The following is a 20,952-nucleotide window of genomic DNA, read 5'->3' on the forward strand; positions in this document are numbered from 1 at the left end:
CCGAGTTCAATCCCCAGTACCAGAAAAAAGAAAGAAAAAGAAAAAAGGTTTTTATTTTTGGTACCAGGGGTCAAACTCAGGACTTTGCACTTGCAAGGCAGGTGCCAGAACCACTGAGCTAAATCCCTGCCCCCCCCCCTTTTGGCATTGGTATATTAAAATAGAATGGAACTGAGCATGGTGCCACACATCTGTAATCCTAGCACTTGGGAGGCTGACATGGGAGGATTGCCACGAGTTTGAGGCCAACCTTGGCTACATAGTGAGCTCAAGACCAGCCTGTACTGCAAAGCGAGACCCTGTCTCAACAAACAAACAAACAAACAAACATCAAAAAGAATGGACCCAGGCTTAGTGGCACACAACTATAATCCTACCACTCTGGTTGGCTGAAGCAGAAGTTCTAGCCCAATCTAGGTAAAGTAACAACTTGGCAAGACCATATCTCAAAAAATCCCCAAATAAATAAAAATAAGACTGAGGGACACAGCTCAGTGCAAAGGTCCCAGACTTACTCCCCAGTACCACCCCAAAAGTAAAATAATAGCAAATAAATAAAATGGATATAGAAAGTGACCAAGTGAGGGTAACATCTGGCCAAATACTTGAAGAAGGTGAAGGGAACAACCATGTGCATACACATTCAGCAGGCCCTCCCTCCCAGGGTGCATGGCCAAACTGGAGTGGTGGAAGGGATAAGTAGTGAGAGAGACTGACAGATGTTTATAAATACTTTGTTTCATCCAGTGTCTACAAATAAATGCTCATGACTCCAACTGGTTGGTGATCTACATTTCTCTAACATCAAAATATATCGAATGCCTATAAATATATTTAATACAAATTTTTGGCTTTATCATATACTATTATGATATTTTGTACCAACTCTTAATGCAATTGACTTTTGTTAATGATAGGATATATGATAATTTCAAGACTGGAACATTTGTGCTTTATAAGAGTATATCACGTGATTTTGAAATCCATGTACGTCAGTGGGACTGTGGAAGCCTTTACTATCCTGTGTCCTGTAACTGTGGGTTTGTTGCCAAAGAAGAAGGTGTTGTAGTTACTTTTGATATGTGCAATGGTCAACTACATGCATCTCAACCATATTTATTTGTGAAGAGCCAAGATGTATCCAGCAATATCAAGATAAGTGAATCTTACTTAGGAAGAAAAGTCACAGTATGTATGATTCTTTAATTTAAAAATAGTTTTCCTTTTGGGGGAACTTTTTATCTCCATTAAATTAGGAGCTACCATTTTTCAATATTAGTCTTTTCAAGAAAATAGCATTTAGATGATCTATGATCTTAAAGTGTTTTTCACCTACCACACACAAGTAGACACAATATAGATAAAACTATCAAATATAAATTGCATTACTTAACATTTCAATATGACAATTTTGGATTATTCATATAAATATTTTTGCCAGTGTCTAATAAAAAGTACATTAGACAAGTATGACAGAAAATTAAAATTCAATATTCAGGAATACCTAACCAACTTTCTAAATGAATAGTGTGTTGTTACTTCAGAAATTGGTTGGGGATAAATAGATAAGTAGGAGGAGAATAGAAAGTCAAGAGAGCTACCCAAGATTATATATTGATTAATTTTTTAAAAATAACATTTCATATATGTGAGCTATTTGTACTTTAAGGTGATGTTCATCCTCCTCTCATCTTTCAAAAGGCTAAATTTCAAGTAAATATAATTTAATTTCAAAAGTATTAAAAAGCAAGTGTTATGTTTTTATAACATGTATTAAGGTGAACAATAATTTCTGAATGTAGCATTATGGAACTGAATTCCATCATCAAAAGCAAAATGCAAATCAAGAATTAGGAAAATATTTACTACATATAAGTTATATAGTCAATATATAAAATTCTCATACTCATGTATAATCAGCACTCCATTTATAAAGAGCAAATAATATAAAACACAATTCACAAAGAATACTGATAAACATATACAAAGAGATAATCAACAAAAATATGAATACATTGACCTCATTAGTACTCAACTAAATAAATACAGATCAAACATCTTTCATATAATTTTAGCAAGAGGAGAGAGTAAGAAAGTCTTTCTGGAGACCATATAAATTATATATAATCTTAATCCACCTTTGTATGTAATTTTAACAAAAAAAGTTTAGTCCTGCAAATTTATTTTAATAAAGTAATTCAGGATGTACAAAACTCCAATAATAACTCATTATATCTCTACTTGTGAGAGGGGAAAGTTACAATTAATCTGTGATCAGTTAGATTTAACTAAAATTCTAAATACAATTGGTGTAGAACACATTGTAGTCATGAAAATGATGGAGTAGGAGTGTGCTTGTAGACAAGCAGAGATATTTGTGTAATATACAAGAGGGGTTTGAAGAATTTGCAACAAAATTAGCTATTTTAAGGAGGTTTGTAAGGTTTGTTTCCATTTTCTGTAATGCTTAATTTTCTGCAATGAACACAACCATTCTTGTATAAAGAAAAAAGTGCTACTGTTAAATTTTTAAAATATTAAAGAAGAATATGAATTAGAGAAGAAAACACAGGAGGTATAACCTCATTGGCTTTTAAAAGAGATAGTGCCTTCACATATACATCCAAGTAATTGGTCTGGGACAGATGACACTCACAGTATAGAGAAGTAGCTCGTGGTTGGATGCTACAAGCTATTAGAATCATTCGATAAACTCCTTTTGGTCCAATTCCCAGGCAACCTCTGGTTATAACTTGGCTTCTGATTTGATGTGCCCATGTGCAGTAAGAGGATACTTATATGTATGCCCCTGGAATTATATTTAATCTGTGTAAATAAATTACTTGGTAGTTAAGAGCCATATTAAGTGACTACCGTAAGAAATGTGACTTGGTAAGCTTTACTTTAAAATTTGTAACTTTCATTATATAAAATCACATTTTAGTTAAATTACTTAAAGAGTTGCAAATAATATATCTCAATAAAAAGATCAATGTGGAGCTCAAATTTCAAATCTGCAAACACAAAAATCTATTACTTTGAGTGTAGCATTAGCAAAAGTTGTCATCTAAAAGAAATCAGTATTTTAGTCACTGTATGGAAGGAATAACTCAGTGTAATTACTTATTTCTTAAATAAAATTTCTTTTCTTGACCCATATTGAATATTGATTCAACATCTTTTTTTCTCTCTTGATTACTTCTATGTTTCAGATTTGGTTTTCTTCTGGAGCATTTATTCGTGCCGACCTTAGTGAATGGGGCATGAGTTTAACAATCAGAGCCCCTAGTTTAGATTACCAAAACACTTTGGGCCTTTGTGGTACCTTTGATGAAAATCCAGAAAATGATTTCCATGACAGAAATGGGATCAAAATTGATAAAAATTTTAATAATTTTGTTGCATTTATTAATGAATGGAGGTAAGAAATAAACAATTTTATTTGTGATCGCATTAATAAAACTTAAATGGGTGGTAATTCTATGCTTTTTAAAAATATTTTACTGGGGAATAAATGTTCTTGTTCAAATAATTAGTCTTTTCTGTTTTCCATCGAGAAGAATTTTGCCAGGGAAAAGCATGTTTGACACAACACCAATTTCTCTGACATTGCCTGCAAAACCATCCTACTGTAGCTGCTCACTGGAGACCACCTCAGATTATCGATTTTCTAATCATCTGCACAGTGTTTCTCAATCAGAAACTGCTTCAGGTTGCAAAGACATCAAACATGTCAGATTCTCTTCTTTGATACCAGAACTAGATGTCACTTCAGAATATATTAATTCTAAAATTCTTATCAAAGGAATAAGAAAGAATACATCTGGAGAAGAAAATAATTTGAATTTCTTACTGCAAGAAAAGAAATATACAAACCTAACCAAACTGGACTTAAATTTACAGTATCCTGAGAATGAAAAGCAGGATGCATCAAAATATTTGGACAGTGAGAAGCAAACACGGGATGAGTCTGGCCACAGCCAAGAAACAAGGTGGAATCGACAGAAGAGCTGGCAACGGCAAAACGTTAATGCATTTCCTCCTTTGTCTGCTTTCCAAAGTCTCAGCCAAACCAACCTCGAAGAGTTTACTTACTTTTTCCCTGAAGACCATGCTGAAGATGTCTACCAAGAATTTGTCGCTTCATGGCCCACACCTTCTGGTCTTACCAAGCACAGCACCTTGGCTCTCTGTGAGCAGACTCTAGCCAACTCTAGCCTTGGAAAACTCTGTCTTGCCTTTCTTGGCAAGAGAATAAACAATGTCATCGATATGTGTGTTAAGGATGTTCTGTTGAAAGATGATGTTAGCTGGGCCAAAGCAAGTTTGGCCCTTTTAGAAAATGAATGTGAAAGGAAGGTTTTGGAAGAGGGGAAATATAACACAGAAAAATATGGCAAGTCAATTGAAGACATTCTCCTGGTATTAAAATGCCCCAATTTATGCAGTAGCCATGGAGAGTGTATGGAGTGGGGGTGTGCATGCTTCCCAGGCTTTAGCTCCTATGACTGCAGTGATTTGTATGGTAAGCAAAGCCTGTTTGGCTTTGATACTGTGTATGACATTTGATTATGTCATATAAGACAATTTGAAAATGTCTTAGCTTTGCACAGTGGCAGTATCATAGCCAATGAGGTTTATCTGAGATGTGATGATTGCTAATTGAAAATGTCTTTCCTTTTTGGCTTTAGAATCTTAGAATTTATTAGATTATCTAGGGAAACCCAAATTATATTGATTAATGCATTTATAATTTCCAAAATGTGTTCCATTGGCCAAAGCTGAAGTCTTAGTAATGGGCAATAAGGTACATCAGGATCTGTCATACAGAATCCTTCTGAGCTCATCCCCCGCTAAGGTCACCCTGACCTCCACCTCTACCACTTTGGTCTCTGTGCTGTTCCTTGAAAATGCCAAGTTCATTCAACCTCAGGGCCTTTCTTTTCCATGGGTCCTTCTATCTAGAAAATAATTTTTTCCCTAAAACTCAAACTTAGAATATTTTAAGCACTGTGTTCATATTATGTTGCTCTCTACACTAAATCATTTTCTCTAACCCATCTATGTAGTACAAACCATTTTATCTCAATAAGTTAGAGTGAGAAAATTTTTTAAAATGTTGATTTGGTTCTTTTATCCAGTAAGCAGATAACGCTTGATTTCCCTTCCACAACCACCATCCTATACTTTTCCATCTATGACCTCTTCTATCTTAGCAAAAACAAACTTCATTTCTCTAATTGTTCAAGTTGGAGACTTGAAGTCATTTTTGACTTTTCGTGATTTTTTGTTTGTGCCTCAATTTTAATTTGCTAGTGCCAAGTCCAGCTCTAGCTTCAAAGCATTTCATCTCTTCCTTTGCTCCAAGCCATTATCTCACATTTGGACCATCACAGATTTTCCCAAAGCTTATTTTGCATGCAGAAGCAGTCCAAATGAACTCTTTGAAATGTGAGTCAGATCATGTTGTTTGCTCCACTTCTTAAATCCTTTGGAATGGCTCTTTTCAAGTAAAATCCATAATCCCTACATGGCTTAGAAGATCCTAGCTAATCCGAATCCCCCCTCACTGTGAATCCATCTACCATTTTCCCCCTAGCTCGCTGCTTCCAGCTATGCTGGCTGCTTGCTGTCATTCTAGGCCTGTTCCTTCCTTAGGACTTTTGTTTTTACCATGGCCTCTCCCAGGAATGTTTTTCTACCACAGGTCTCCGTGACTGATGTTCTTCACCTCTCTGCTCAGGCATCATATTATAAGAATACCCTCCCATAGCCATCCAAAATAACAGTCCCATAGTTTTTACATCCCTTCCTATAGTTATTGTAATTTTTTCAATATTCCTGGAAACTCTTGCTGATACATTTCTTTTTTTTTCATTTGTTTACTTTTGTATGCTAGGTTGTAAGTTACATGAAGGCAGGGAGTGGTTTGTTTGCTGCTATATCCCCTATAATAACATTACATGCAAAGAAATTGCTAAATAAACGTTTGTTAAATATATGAAGGAATGTACTTCTACATGAGGATGTTCATAATTTTAGGGCTGTGAATGCACATGACTTATGATTTTGTTTGAACCCTGTTGCTAGTATAGTTATATTCAGTTAGATTTCACCAGAAGTCATTATTTTATGAACTGTGCATATTTATGTTAACAACCAGGACTCGCAGATAGAGACAATGTATGCTCTTACCAAGTCCAGGTACAGAATAAAAATCATATGAAGGTCAGTTAACTCTTACTGCTATAAGAATTTTTTCTCCTATAATTGAGGGGTACATATAAAAATATGGTAACTTGTAGGATAGTAATCAATAATACACAAAAATATCCATAACATTAGAACAGCAGCATATTTAAATTTTGAAAACTTTTCTAAAACTTAAATTAAGAATTTAAAAATATTAATATATTGGACTAATTAACTATTTCATTGTAAAAGTATGTTTATCATTACCCATCTATGTGCTACAAATAGAAATGGTAAAACCAAAACCTATTTCATTATAGTAGTTATTTCTTAATACTTGTCCTTAGTTGACATAAAATATTATTAAAACATTAATGAAATTTGTATATGTAAGCACGGGTAATACCTGTAATGATATGGCTATTGATATAATGTTAAGATCACACTTCTTTTATACCAGATTACTCTTAACATTTAACAGAATAATTCCTAGGATATACAGTACCTTGAAATATATTTCACATATACTTTTAATTTGGAACTTGAAAATACTTGTGCAGCTCTTTTCTGAAATTAAAAAATGTCCTCTTTGTCACAATTTTTCCCAAAGACAACCCTCCTGAAATCACAGAGCTTGAGAATGCTGGCTTCTGTGATGTGCAAAAATACAATTGTGTGATGGTGAAAGTTTTTGGTCAAGGCTTCAAAGAATCACCTTCCATTACATGTGAAGTTACTAAACAGAAGGTATGTTAATTACAGACTTCATGACAGATTGCTTAAAACAGTTGAATTAATGTGTTATTCAGATTAATTTTATCTTGGATTAATTTGTTCTATCAATTAGCAACATAATTCCAAAGGATGCTATATCCACAGAGAGTAAATGGAAAAAAGTGGTTCAGTTCCTTAAACTTAAAAGCTTCCCTGTTTATAAACTTTTTTATTTTACCTAATATTTATTGAAGTATTAGCTCACTATTTTCAGTCAAAAAAGACTAAAAAATATTGAGCTTGATATAAGGAGACATCTATATTTTTTGAAATGAAAAAACAAAGAATGAAGATTGTTTTTATCTAAGACATACTGCGTGAACTATAGAATACAGGAATATAAATATTTCCCTCTACAAAACAAAAAATGAAGAAAAATGCTCATCCTTTGTATTTCCTTTACTATGGACTTCAGAGGGAAAATACCCCTCCCCCATTTGTCTTTTACTTTCTTGAGGTTGTAAAAGCAGAAATGATCGTTTAGTTTAAACATCAGTATATCAAATTATATCTTTTTTGCTTATTATATGTATAATCATCTTTATTTCCTTTATTCAACTGGAATTTTTATTTCCAGGGAATCCCTTTGAATATAAAAAGAATTTATGTGGGTAAGCTTAAACTTAAAATATAAAATCATAGGGCCAGGGATTTAGCTCAGTGGTTCTGCCACCTGCCTGGCAAGTGCAGGGTCCCAAATTCAATCCCTGGTACCAAACCCTCCCCCCAGAAAAAAAATTATATATATATAAAATCATATTTTAGCATTCTTCTTACTGCTTAAGTTGATGAAATTAAATGTAATTCTGAGATTGAGTATTTACAGTAGGAAATACTTTTTGTATGTTTTTAATCATATATTTATGTGCAGTGAGTATAGTATTTTATATATATATATATATTATGGATAGAGCCTTTCTAAATAATCCATAGAATAACTTAATCACAATGAAATAATGTGACACAATAAAAAGATGGATGTATAATTTCAAGATAACTCAGGAGAGTAAGTATTCTTTTAGTCTTGGCAGAATAAATCATATGATATCACACTACAATTAAATGATTTACCAGGAGCAAATTTTATAGGTTTATATTTTCTAAGAAAATACATTTTGTTCTAACATTTTATTTACTCTACTTCTCTCTTCAAACATCTGATAAAGAGTAAAATCTGGAATTCTTTAACACACTATACACAACTATGGGAAGACATAAACTAAGCCTAGAATGCATATTGAGGAGAATGTTACCTTGGTTTATGAACTTAATGTGTTTTACGATTTGGGGGAACATGGCTGCATTTGTGTTTGTGTAGGGAAGATGGCATGGTCCTGTGTGTCACCCGATATGAAGTTTGTGAACAACAGCAAAACTTTGCCATATGCTTTTGTTTTCTATTGTTTGCAAAAAACATTCATGAACTGACATATTACTATATTTATTTTATATTGTGCTTAAGTTAAGACAGTCTCTCCTATCCCCAGTCTTCTCCAGAGCTTGGTTTTGGCTTTTTCACCCTTTAGTTCACTTTGACTCAAGCCTCTATAATTTGGCACTATTTTAAGATCCCTTCTGCTCTAGCTTTGGACCTGAAGAAAGCCTTGCACTTTGTTTGTGGTATGGAATGTACTTTCTTTTCTCCTAACCTAATGTTTTCTTCTGTCTTCCTTGTTATGTGTTCAGTTAACATGAGTTGACTTCTGTTCACTTTTTCTTGGAATGTCAATTTCCTTTGAATATTAGGTTTCTCTTTAAAATCTAGCTTCTAAAAAACTAGACTGTGCAAAGCCCTTTACAACTTTCCATTTTATGAAGTAATTCTGTAAAACATTTATTTTGAGGAAATTTGAGACTTGCAGAAAAAACAATTATTTAGGCCACACAATGTTCACATTAATGCAATGCTATGAAATAATACAGAGACCTAGTTCAAAGTCTGCTAGTCATTCAAAAAATGGTCCTTTTTCTGATTCTGGAACCAATCTAAGATTTTCTATTGCATTTTATTGTGTCATGTCTTTTTTTCCCCAATCTTCTTCAAATTGTGACAGTTCTCAGTCTTTCTTTGTCTTTCATGAATTTACCACTTTCAAAGAGTGCCAGTCAGATATTTTGTGGAATGTTCCTTTCTTCTGATTAGATTGAGGTTATGCCATTCTCAGGTGATACAATATAACTCCTTGCTGTTGACATGAGTTTTGGTCACTTAAAATTTTCCACTTATCTCCATGTGAAAGATTTTCCTATTTTTTTTTGGAGTTAATACATATGTTGCGACAAGAAACTTTTAGATAACACAAATGTATGACTTCTACTTCCTTTATTTTCTAATTTTAGCAACAAACTAAAATTATAGTTCCTTGTAATAATTATTGTGAAATTTACCAATATGATTTTCTATCTCCATCATTCTACATATATTACTTTTTTGTTTTGTTTTTGTGAGACAGGGTCTATATTACTACATATGACATATGTCATTTGGAATTCTACTGCAAGAAATAAATGTTTCTTGTTCCCTTCTTATGCATTCATTTATCCATTTGTGTCAGTATGGACTAGTAGATACTTACTTTATGAAATATAATTGAATTTCATTATTATTTATTTTGCTCAAATTATCCCCACTTTGAACAGTGGGAGCATCTTCAAGTTGGTTCTCCTGTCTTTTTAATAGGCCTTCATAATTTCTTGTACAATTTAATTTTCTGCCATCCCATAGTATTCCAGACTTTTCTATAGCCCAACCCTAGAGTCCATTCAGTGTGTGTTTATTACATAGTCAAGTGTTTCTTCTTGCTCCAAAAGTCCTTGCACAGTGATCCATTATATATGGCCAATATAGGTTACTTCTTTGATTTGAATACGTAGAAAATGTATGGTTTGTTAGAAGTGATTTATGTCAAATTAAGATATATACTCTTTTGATTATTGTGAATAAAATTCACTCTCAGTATGACTTTTATTTTCTTATTCCATTATATTAAGTATGTATATTAACATTTATATTTATATATTTATGTAACTGACTAGCAAAATATTTCGATAATTTACAGAAGGTAATTGCTTTCTCATTATTCTTACAGTATAATGGCAGTAAATGGGTGCTTGGAGAACCTGTCTATGCACAGGCAGTTTTTCAAAATAACGGAACTGTTGATTGTCAGCTGCCCACTAGTTTCCAGCAGTCTGATAGCCTTGATCCAATAGGTGTGAAGCCAATTGCAAAGTGGCAACTAAAGGTAAAATAATAAAAGGTATATTTATAAACAAAGTAAATATCTGTATATAAAATTTCATAATAAATTTATGAGGCTATATTTAGAACAGACTATCTTACTGTAGAAGTACATCTTTTTTTCTAGCTTTATTTTTCATCTTTTATATTAGTGTATATTTGCAATACAGAATAATCATGGTCTTTCTGGAGAATTGGTACATGTGTAATACATATCTTCATCATTTTTAATCCTTTTACCCCCTGCCCATTAGAGAAACCATGTGATACTTAACTTTTTGTGTCTGACTTATTCTTACAGATATCTAATGATGGTTATAAATTCAGTAATCCCAAAACAATGATCATATATGATGGTGCTTGTCAAGATTGTGGTCTCTATGAAAATGATTCATGTACAGTAAAAGTATGTATCTTTCCACTTCCTTTCACATTGGCATCATAGATATTTTCATTTCCTGTGCTGTTGAGCTGGCTCTGCTGACTTCCATCAGCTTTCCTCAGCAGACATTCCATGTTCCTAGCATCTCCAACTTCCTTGGTTTCCACTGTGCCTTTGGCCTCACTCTCACAGCTTTACACACTGCCCACTCATGGTTTCCTGGACAGGACTATGACCTTTTCACGCATTTTTGTCTGGTCTCCTAGGCCTTCTTATGAAATCTGACTGGAAGCTTCTATAAGCCCGTAACTCTTTCATTCTGCATGCCTAAATAAACAGCACCACATGAATGACTCCAAGGTCAGCTACGAGCTTAAGCAGTAGATGGGCCTTCTTGGACTATGGCTGCAGCAGTCTCTGAATGCCTAAATGACTGAACTCCGTAATGCACATCCCTGGGTGGATCTGAATGAGCAGGCAGCCCAGAGATTATCTTCTACTATGAAAGATTTATAGTTTTGCATTTTGAACCTGCAATGGGTGGGGATTTGGTGATTTCTGAGATGCTCTCAAGGAACCTTCCTTCTTATTCCTGTACAAAATACTTGACTTCTTTTTAATAATAATCTTTTGTAGTAACCATGTTCTGCTTTGTCACAAATTTTTAGGCCCTTCTTTATGGCTAAACTGCAGACTTTTCAAATCATTTGTCTCTGCTCCTTGCTTCTGATTTTTAGTGTAGATCTGGCTACTAGCAGCCAGCAGTACCCATGCAAGAGACTGAAAATTAGGCCACTTTGAAAGTTTCTCTGCCATATTAATTTGTTCACTTCCCTTAATAACTGTCTCGTAAAAAAGTCTCAGGACATGCGCAAAATATGGGCAAATTTTCTGCCAGATCCTGACACACCTGACTATTTGAAGCTTCCTAAGCTTGATCTTTACCATCCCCATTCCTGTCAGCATTCTGTTCTTCTCTAAGTTCTAACCAATATTTCACAACAAAGACTCCTCAAAACATTCTAGAACTTCTCTAACCTGTATCTCCAAACTTTTTTAAACTCTTTCTGCAAGCCAGTTCAAAAGGGTTTTGAACTACAAGGTCAGGTATAGTTACAGCAATGACCTCATTTCTGTCACCAATTTTTTGTATTAGTCACTTTTCTGTCACTGGGACAATGTCACTCAACACATGCAAGTTAAAGGAGAGGTTTATTTTGGCTCACAGTTTCAATGGATTCAGTCCATGTTCAGCTGGCTCTAAAGCAGAAATAATGTGACAAAATGATATCGAAGAGAATAGCTGTTTACCACCTGGTGGCCAGAAAGCTGAAAAAGAAGGGAGAATCCAGGACCAGAGATATACCCTTCCAGGTCATGTGCCCAGTAACCCACCTCTTCTGACCAGGCCTCACCTCCAAACTCCACAGTCAGCTATGAAATCAATAATGGATTAATCCATTGATGAATATAATGTCCCCATGATCTAATCACCTTTAAAATCCACACCACTGAATATGAGACTTTTGGAGGACATTTTTCATCTAAACCATAACACCTAGTCCTTTTCAAGGCAAATGGCATGCCCTTGAGTACAGTTTGTAAAATGTATAAAGCTAGCACTTTTACAGTTTTCTGAAAGTGAATTCTTTGGATCTTGCAAATGTCCACTATTGTCTATAGATCAATAACACATTTTAAGCATAATTCTTTTAAGATACACCTTCATTTCTATATCCAGTCTACGGGGCTTATTCACAGGGCTTCCTTAATGTGAATTACTGATTTAACAGATATTATGGATTTAATATAATGCTTAAAAAGTAAGAAGTCTACAAATAAAATATATATAAATGAGATTTAAAAGTATTGTATCTTTCTAAGTTTTAAATCTTGTTTTTCTTGAGATTAGTTGCTGTTTCTGTCAATAGGAAATTTTGGTTCTTGAAAAGTTATTTGATTTTTATTTTTCTACAAACATTTCATTTCCAGAAACATTTCCATTTCATTTCTACAAACATTTCAAGTCTGCATTTGTCAGTTACTTTTACATTTCTTAGAATGGAATCAAGTTTATTCAGAATGTTAAATAAAATGAAAGCAGCTAATAAAAACATTGCCAGATTCAGCCTTTATCAAATTGCCTGTCTCTCTCTCTCTCTCTCTCTCTCTCTCTCTCTCTCTGTCTGTCTCTCTGTCTCTCTGGGAACTTTCAGAATCACACTTCTTTCCTTTTCTACACATATACAAGGGTATATGATTTCAACCCCCTGTGATATGAGACCAACCCCCTGTGATGCAAACATCCACATGCCCATAAGTATTTTAGAAATGTTTTATTCAAGGTTGTCTTATTCTCTTGGAACTCTTCTTTCCTATTTTTGTACAATATTATAAATGATATAAAAGGAGATTTTGTAAAGTGAGTAGAGATTATAGTTCTCAAATAATTTCTGATCTTCTTCCCAAGTTAGAACTATTGCTACATTTAATGTTCATCCCATATGTGTCAGCATCTTCTTCAACTACTTTTGTAATGATATTTATTGTCAAGTGTGGATAAATATGCAATGGATCTGGTCTACCTTGCTGCCGTCACAGAAAATAAATGCACAATTAGGGAAAAGGAAGTTAACTACAAACTAATATAAGTTTGAAGACATGCAGGAAGAAGTGTCAATTTTAATTTTTTTATCTTTTTCTTTATTTTTTAGTTTTAGTTTTTAGGGTTTTTTTAGTCAGGGTCTCACTATGTTGCCAAGGCAGGCATTGAACTCAAGATCCTCCTGCCTTTTCTCTTTCAGTAGCTGGGATTACAGGGATGTGCCACTACATCCAATCTTATTTATTTATTAATCAAGCATTCCTTGTATTAGTTTAGCAATAAAAAGGAAGTGAGAGCTTTTTCTCTTCTTATTTATAAGCCATGAGCTATGATTTTCTACAGAGATACAACTTACATGAATATTTTTATTCCTCTGAATTGATCAGTTCAATAGGTATTTACACATACAGAAAATAATTTCTTCTCTAACTTGCATTTATGATAAAATATTCCTTAAAACAGTTATATACATTCATTATAATCGTGAATATATATGCTGCATTTTATGTGCACTTTTTATATATACTAACTATAGCTTATCTTTATTAATGTTTTCCTTTTCAAACATTTTCTGTTAGGAAAATGGTTGCATTATCAATGGAGTCTGCTACCCTGAAGGGGATAAAAAACTTAACAGTCCTTGTTTGATTTGTAGACCCAAAATCTCAAAATTTACTTGGTCATATTTAGAAAGTAAGTTATTTTTATTTACTCAAATATTTCCTCTGTAATATAGTTTGAAAGTGATTGTTTTAACCAGGAGTTATATAAATGTGTTTAAAATGGACGAACACTATATTAATTTAGCATCTCTCCTAATATCATAATTTACTTTACTATAAGAAAATGTAAAATGAAAATATTCTTTTATAGATACTCATGCCTAGCATAATGATATATTGCTCAACAACAGGCTGCATATACAATGATGGGTTCATAAGACCATCACCTAGTAAAGTCATAGGTGTTTTAGTTTAAGTACATGCTATGATGACATAATTGCCTAACAACACGTTTCTCAAAACTTATCTTCATCATTAAGTGACCCATAACTGTATAGGATTTTATGATCATACTATACTAGGCTATGAAATATTCATTTTAATATTTGGTAAGGAAGGCAAATGTGAATTATTAATAGAAGAAGTAAGGATGCTTAATTCAGTTATACACAATTTCCTATTCTTAGCCTTACCTTTATTGAGTTTTATGACAGGGTATTTAATCATTTATGCTACAAAGAAAATGGATTCATCATTTGTTAAATAAAATGTCTGGAATCAATCTATAAATTGCCTTCCAACACTACTATTCTGTGATACTGTGAGTATAATATTGGGTACAGATAATTTTAAGATTCTTTGTTCCACACAAACAATATCCTAAAATGAGGTCACATACCATATAACTTTCCTGAATACAGCTGAATATGATTCCAACTGAATGTCCAAGGTTCTCTTTCCTTAGGATGTGAACAATTATTATTAGATACAACACAGGACATATTTATAGCCTCATGTAATTTTGTCTCAGAGAGTAATGAAACCTACATTTATACAGTGCTTTCTTATACTATTATACATGTCACTGTATGTGCATTTTTCATTATTGTGTTAGATTATTTGCCAGATGATTCACTACTTAGGTACAAGATGCATGGAATATTGTTGAAGGACAATGGGAATTTGAGGAAAAATATAGTGCAAGAGACAAGAAAAACAGGAGATGGCATTCAGTCTGGGCAGTGCAAATGTATTTCTATATTTCATGCTGTTGTCACACTTTCATAGCAAAGCTTGAAGTCTGCAATTGTCAGTTACTTTTAAATTTCTTAGAATGAAATCAAGTTTATTCAGAATGTTAAATAAAATGAAAGCAGCTAATAGAAACATTGCCAGAGTTCAGCCTTTATCAAATTGCCTCTCTCTCTGTCTCTCTCTTTCTTTCTCTCAACTTTCAGAATCACACTTCTTTCCTTTTCTACACATATACAAGGGTATATGATTTCTCTGCTACAGATAACCAACCCCCTTTGATGCAAACATCACAAGACAAATTACAGACATTTTATGGAGAAAACTTTGAGTACCAGTTCATGGCCTTGGACCCAGAAGGCTCTGAAGTTCGTTTTACATTGGAATCTGGTCCAGAAGGAGCACATATCTCCTCTGCAGGATTACTTACATGGAAAGCAGATTTGAAAGCTCCGCAGCGATTCACTCTACACCTCAATGATGACTGTGATGCGGAAACTAAAGTCACAGTTGAGGTCAGAATTCTAATTACATACATAAGTGCCATTGGATCCTTTAACAATAGTCTCAACTGTATATTAATTCTTAAACACAAAGCGTATTCTTAATTGCAAAGAGAGATGAATTACTAAACATTGCACATCTGATCATTCTTTGTAAAAATAGAAAATTTCCCAATCCAGAAGCATGGAACTAAAGTAATAATCTACAGTTTTATTCTGCACTTAATAATGACAGAGTAAAGAACTCATCCATTTTTTCTTCATGAATGACCTGCCACTAATATGAGATCGATTATTATACCTTTTGCCTTCAAGTAGAAGAATCTCAGATGTTGAATTAGAATCAAAATTTTGGATATAAGACTCAAAATAACAAATTGACAACTATAGTTTCTTTACTGACACTTTTTATTATTCCATTCATATGCTCTGAATATTTATAAACCTTTTTATATGCTGTATTCACTGGAAGTGGGGAGAGCTTTCACAATACTATGTAAGGCAATTTGTCCTATTGACCTGATAGCCAGGCACCTCAAGTCATCATCGCTCTCTAGATTTGGGGGTAACCTGGATGAACGCTTCCCTCTTGGATGTTTTTCTGCAAGTATTCTGCTTGCATTTTCTAACTTGATCAACTTGGAACATTCCTTTAAAAAATTATCCTAGCATGTATACTTTGGCTATTCATGAAAGTGGGCATGATTTCCTTATTAAATCATTTTAACCACCATTTTATATACAATATATATTTTACAAAGATATGCAATTTGATCACACTTGTTCTTAAGCATACATGCCTGTCATAATTTCTAGGGTATACACTGATGATAATTTTATTTCAAAATAGAACATTTACTCTTTTTCTTTTGTAGGTGACTGTGAAGTCTTGTGATTGCCTGAATGCTGGATCATGTGTGCCTGACAGAAAATTCCCTCCGGGGAGTGGAGCTTACCTGTGTGTCTGCTTGCCTGGATTCCATGGTGGTCTTTGTGAAGTGGTTGTCAATGTGTGCCAACCAAACCCTTGTGGCCTTGGCAGATGTACTAGAAGCTTGAACAGCTATTTCTGTGACTGTTCACCTGAGCTCAAAGGTAAGTTCTGGTTTTTCATGAACTAAAGTAAAATATGAATGGATTGGAAAGGGAAGTTCCCTGAAGCATTTATCTACAGATCACTCAAGCAAATATGTGGCCTAAAGATTTTAATATATATCTTTACATAATCTAATAGCCACAGTAAATGTGCTATTTGCATCTTAGGGTTTTCAATTTTTTGTGAATTGCTTACTTATACTTTTTCAATTTTGCCCATTTTTGTAACACTAATAGCAAACAAGACCATGAATTGGAGTTTTACAAACATTTGTTCCTATATTTAATAGGTAAAATATATTGAAATGTATTATTGTTGTAAAATAATACTGAAAAATAAGGAAATATACCAGCAGAAATACAAAACTTATCATTTAAGAGAAGTTTTATTGATAATTCACTGAGTTAGAAATATCATGGTATAAATCATAGTTGAAGGGTTAGGGATGAAGCCCCATGGTTGAGCTCTTTCCTAGCAAGCTCATGGCTCTGGGTTCAGTCCTCATGCCACATACACACATATACATAACACACACACATAACACATGCACATATACATAATATACACAACACACACATACACACATATACATTAGAGTTGAAATAAAATGAAGTGCTACCATATGCACTAACTCATTAATTATCCTAAAATATCTAATTCCAGGAATATGTGTATAACTCCAGTTTTGACAACCTTTAATTTCCCAAGTCTTTTAAAAACTCTTATGAATATTTTTAAGTTATATAGGTGTAAATACTAAATATGCACCTGTTGAGCTGATATTTTTCTTGAAAATATGTATGTTAACATTAGAATAAAGGAGAGTATTTCATTTTCTTTACCAGATTTAAATGAATATTTTAGTATTTGATAAATGACTTTTCTACATTATTGCAGACAGCATTTGAATGAATTTAAATGTTGGTTGCTTCATGGATTTTGAAATAATAAGGGCAGCTATCCACAACTGATATGAATTTATTCATTCAAATAAGTTGTTAAGGATTTTGAAGACTACCACTTGATCTCAAAATATTTTATTTAGAAAAAATTGGCTTTCCTAACACATTGTAAAATTTTCAGTGTTTTTACAGACAATGCAATCCCTGAACAGAACAAGCTGTCCTTAAGCTAAGCAGATAACCTAAACATTGTTTTTGAAAAGATCACTGAGTTTTTAAATGAAGGACAACTTTCTTCTGTGATATATTATTTTGTCTTATATATTAATAGACTTTTAAATAATCTTATTTTAGGAAAAATCTTATGTAATTTAAAGGTCAGGTTAAATATTAACCGGAATCTAATTAATAACTATATTTGATTACATAGCTCATGCTAAAAAACAGCACATTCTTTTCCACATAATTCATAAAAGTTCTGTGTGAGTTAAGAATTATAAAAAGCTGATCGGACATATACTGTATTTTGAATTAAATGATTTGAACACTTGATCTATATTTCATGTAGGTACAAACTGTCAGGAAGATGTTGATGAGTGTGAGTCTGAGCCTTGCTTTCCAGGAGCAGGTTGCCTCAATACCTTTGGATCTTATCACTGTGGTCCCTGTCCAAAAGGATTTTATGGTGATGGGAAAATATGTCATGGTAAAAGTTCCTATTTTCTGCTGCATTTAACTATTCCAGTCACCCAATTCCATTTTACTTTTATTCCTACATCATTCAGTGTGTACACATTCAGCATTGTATTTGAAACTAGATGCAGAGGATGCAGAAATGTATCAGACATGTCCGCCAACTCCTTAGGTGAGAATGGAGTAGTATGAATGGTACCTACCTGGAGGGATAATAAAAACCCTTAAAAGAAAATGTTTACATTATGTTAGACACACAAGAAATGTATCTAATGTAGCAGATCAAGGGAGAGAAAAGCAATCCAGGTAGAAGGAATAGCATGAGCAAAGGAAAAGAGCTATGTGACATCACAAGACACATTGGGAACTCTGAATAATTCACTTTTCCCGGATTACAGAAGGGAAGGAGAGCTGCTACAATACTTAAATTTAGAGAGAAAGGCAGCAGGAAGACCATGGAGAGCTCCTTACAATTTTGAAATAGAGAAACATAATAAGATTTACATCTGAGAAAGTTTATTTAAGTAATGTAGAAGATAGAGCACTTGTGGATAAGGGACTGTATAAATCTGAAGGTGAAAAGAAAATTTAAAACTGCATCTCAAAAGTATAAGAAAAAAATGAAGATATTCTGGCCTAAAGTGAGAGGACAAATGAAAGATAGTAAAGAAGCAAAGAAGTGATATTTAATGATTGGGATTAGCCTGATAAGGAAAAGAAAATTGTTAAATTTTAGATGTTTGAGCAGGTGTGTAGAATTGGCATTCACATTGCTATGGACTGAACTGTATCCCCCTAAAATTCAGATTTTGAAGCCTATGTAGCTACATATGGAGTAGGGAAGTAATTAAGGTTAAAAGAGTGAAAAGGGTGGAGCCCTGATTCAATAGGATTATTAACTTTTACGAGGAGACACCAGAGAGCTCTGCTGTCATGTGAGAATGTACTGGGAAAGTGAACAATTCCAGTAAATGAAGAGGGTGTTCAAAAACCAAACAGACCAGTGCCTTAATCATGAATTTCAGGCCTCCAGAACAATAAGGAAATAGCTTTATATTCATTCACCCAGGCTAATGAGCTAACACATGCAACATGTAGGAAGAAGTGGTTTTGGAAGAGAATAGTAAAGAATCAGTTTGCATACAAGAAGAATGGAAGGACTGTAGTATAGCCACATGATGCTCAAGACAGAGGACTTAAAGACTCAGTTCTTACCATCATCAGCTATGGAATAAAATTACACAGGGGGAACACACATTTAAAAGGGGACAAAAAATTTTGTAGATATCAATACTTTTAAAAGAGAAAAGCAGGTATCAAAAAATATATATCTGGCATAGTTGAATGGGATCCTGTTTTGTTAACGAATGTATTAATGACATAATACTACCATTTTTGCTTGAGATTGGGGTGGACCTGTCTAGAACTGAGGTCACAAGTATGAGGACCACAGTGCAGAAATTCAAGAGGATTTCCTACTCTGTCAACTGTTTGCATTTTCCCCTCAGTGTCCAGTTCCTAATATTTTCCCCTTCCACTCTGTGACTAACATCCTTCTTTTCCAAAAAGTCCTATTTCTCAATAAAACCTTTATCCAGTGAGCTTACAGAAAGAAAGCAAATTGAACCAAATCCCAAAACACATGAGTGACTAAGAGGTTTCTTAACATTGTCAGAGTAATTTGTGTATTTTAGGAAGATGCTTAATACTACAAAAGAAATTTTGGTTTCTAGTGGTTACTTAGTTTTATGATAGGCAACAAAGTTGAAGAATATAAACATAAATAAAGCACAGTTTTTATTACTGAGGCTATTGCTAACTGCTTAGGGAAAGGGATCCGTAAGAATCACTAGCATGAAAGACAAAGTGCTGTGGACAAATTCAGATGGACAAAATAGGTTGAATGTGTGAGTGACACTGAAGAAAAGTCTATGGATCACCTTGGGCTGCTGTAAGAGAATACCAGAATCTGAGGGACTCAAACAACAGAAATTTACTTTCTCACAGTTCTGGGGCCTGGAAGTTCAAGATCAAGGTGCTAGTTTGCTTGGCTTTGGGTGAGACCTTCTTCCTGGCTTGCAGATGGCTGCTTCCACATTGGACCTTTCCTGTGTGTATGTTTTTCTGGTGTCTTTTCCTTTTCTTAGAAGGCCAACAGTTCTCTTGGATCAGGGCCCTACTCTTCTGACTTTCTGTAACCTAAATTAGCTTCTTAAAGACCCAGTCACTAAATACAGCCACATTTAGGGTTAGGGCTTCAATGTGTCAATTTTGAGGCACACAGTTTCATACATAACCAGAGGGTCTTCTGAAGAGATGATATCTAAAGTGGTTCTGTAATTTAAATTGCAAAGAGTTCAGTCTAAATGACATGTTTATTATATATTCTTATTCATGATGCTTTGGTTTTATAAGAGTTTTAACTCTTGATTCTTTTTTATGCACCCATTTACAGTTGAAACACAAATTTTAAGTGAATTTACCACACAAACTATGATTATCACAAGATCTGACAAAAATGTACTTAAGGAACAGGGTACCAAACAAGGAGAGAATCATGTTAAGTCAACGAACAGAAATGCCTCTAGTAAGTAATGGTTTTAGCTCAAATCTAGTGAAAATACCTTCAGTTTTTTTTCCACAAAATCAACATAATTATTCCTCAGGTATTTTCCCTTTTAGAAAAATTGTCTGAACATTCTATGTTGCAGCTTAAATTTTATTTTTTCTTGTTAATCTATTGAATCCTTTGGCTTAGATTCTAAAAAATATATTTTGTCACATAAATGAATAAAGAATAGCATCATTTA

The 20,952-nt window shown here is 33.6% G+C and overlaps 1 protein-coding gene, 1 long non-coding RNA gene and 1 pseudogene across 5 annotated transcripts in view; 2 read left to right on the forward strand and 1 right to left on the reverse strand.

The window, feature by feature from the left end:
* LOC147829648 (uncharacterized) overlaps nt 1-20,952 on the reverse strand; it is an 81,011-nt gene that overhangs the window by 18,225 nt on the left and 41,834 nt on the right. The window lies entirely within an intron of this gene.
* Nucleotides 1-20,952, forward strand: part of Vwde (von Willebrand factor D and EGF domains) — a 64,999-nt gene that overhangs the window by 17,493 nt on the left and 26,554 nt on the right. For all 4 annotated transcript variants that reach the window (XM_087204664.1, XM_087204663.1, XM_087204665.1 and 1 more), the window contains exons 10-19: nt 918-1,188; nt 3,213-3,421; nt 3,561-4,525; nt 6,803-6,939; nt 10,056-10,211; nt 13,773-13,887; nt 15,213-15,463; nt 16,327-16,546; nt 18,018-18,155; nt 20,598-20,729. In XM_087204664.1, coding sequence (XP_087060790.1) covers nt 918-1,188; nt 3,213-3,421; nt 3,561-4,525; nt 6,803-6,939; nt 10,056-10,211; nt 13,773-13,887; nt 15,213-15,463; nt 16,327-16,546; nt 18,018-18,155; nt 20,598-20,729 — 2,594 coding nt within the window. The remainder of the gene's footprint in view (nt 1-917; nt 1,189-3,212; nt 3,422-3,560; nt 4,526-6,802; nt 6,940-10,055; nt 10,212-13,772; nt 13,888-15,212; nt 15,464-16,326; nt 16,547-18,017; nt 18,156-20,597; nt 20,730-20,952) is intronic.
* On the forward strand, nt 4,602-4,723 carry LOC147829649 (U4 spliceosomal RNA; annotated as a pseudogene).

This window comes from Heterocephalus glaber, unplaced genomic scaffold (assembly GCF_053883595.1).
Source record: "Heterocephalus glaber isolate CG9 unplaced genomic scaffold, H.glaber_assembly_v1.0 deba00000546, whole genome shotgun sequence".
Taxonomy (NCBI): domain Eukaryota; kingdom Metazoa; phylum Chordata; class Mammalia; order Rodentia; family Bathyergidae; genus Heterocephalus; species Heterocephalus glaber.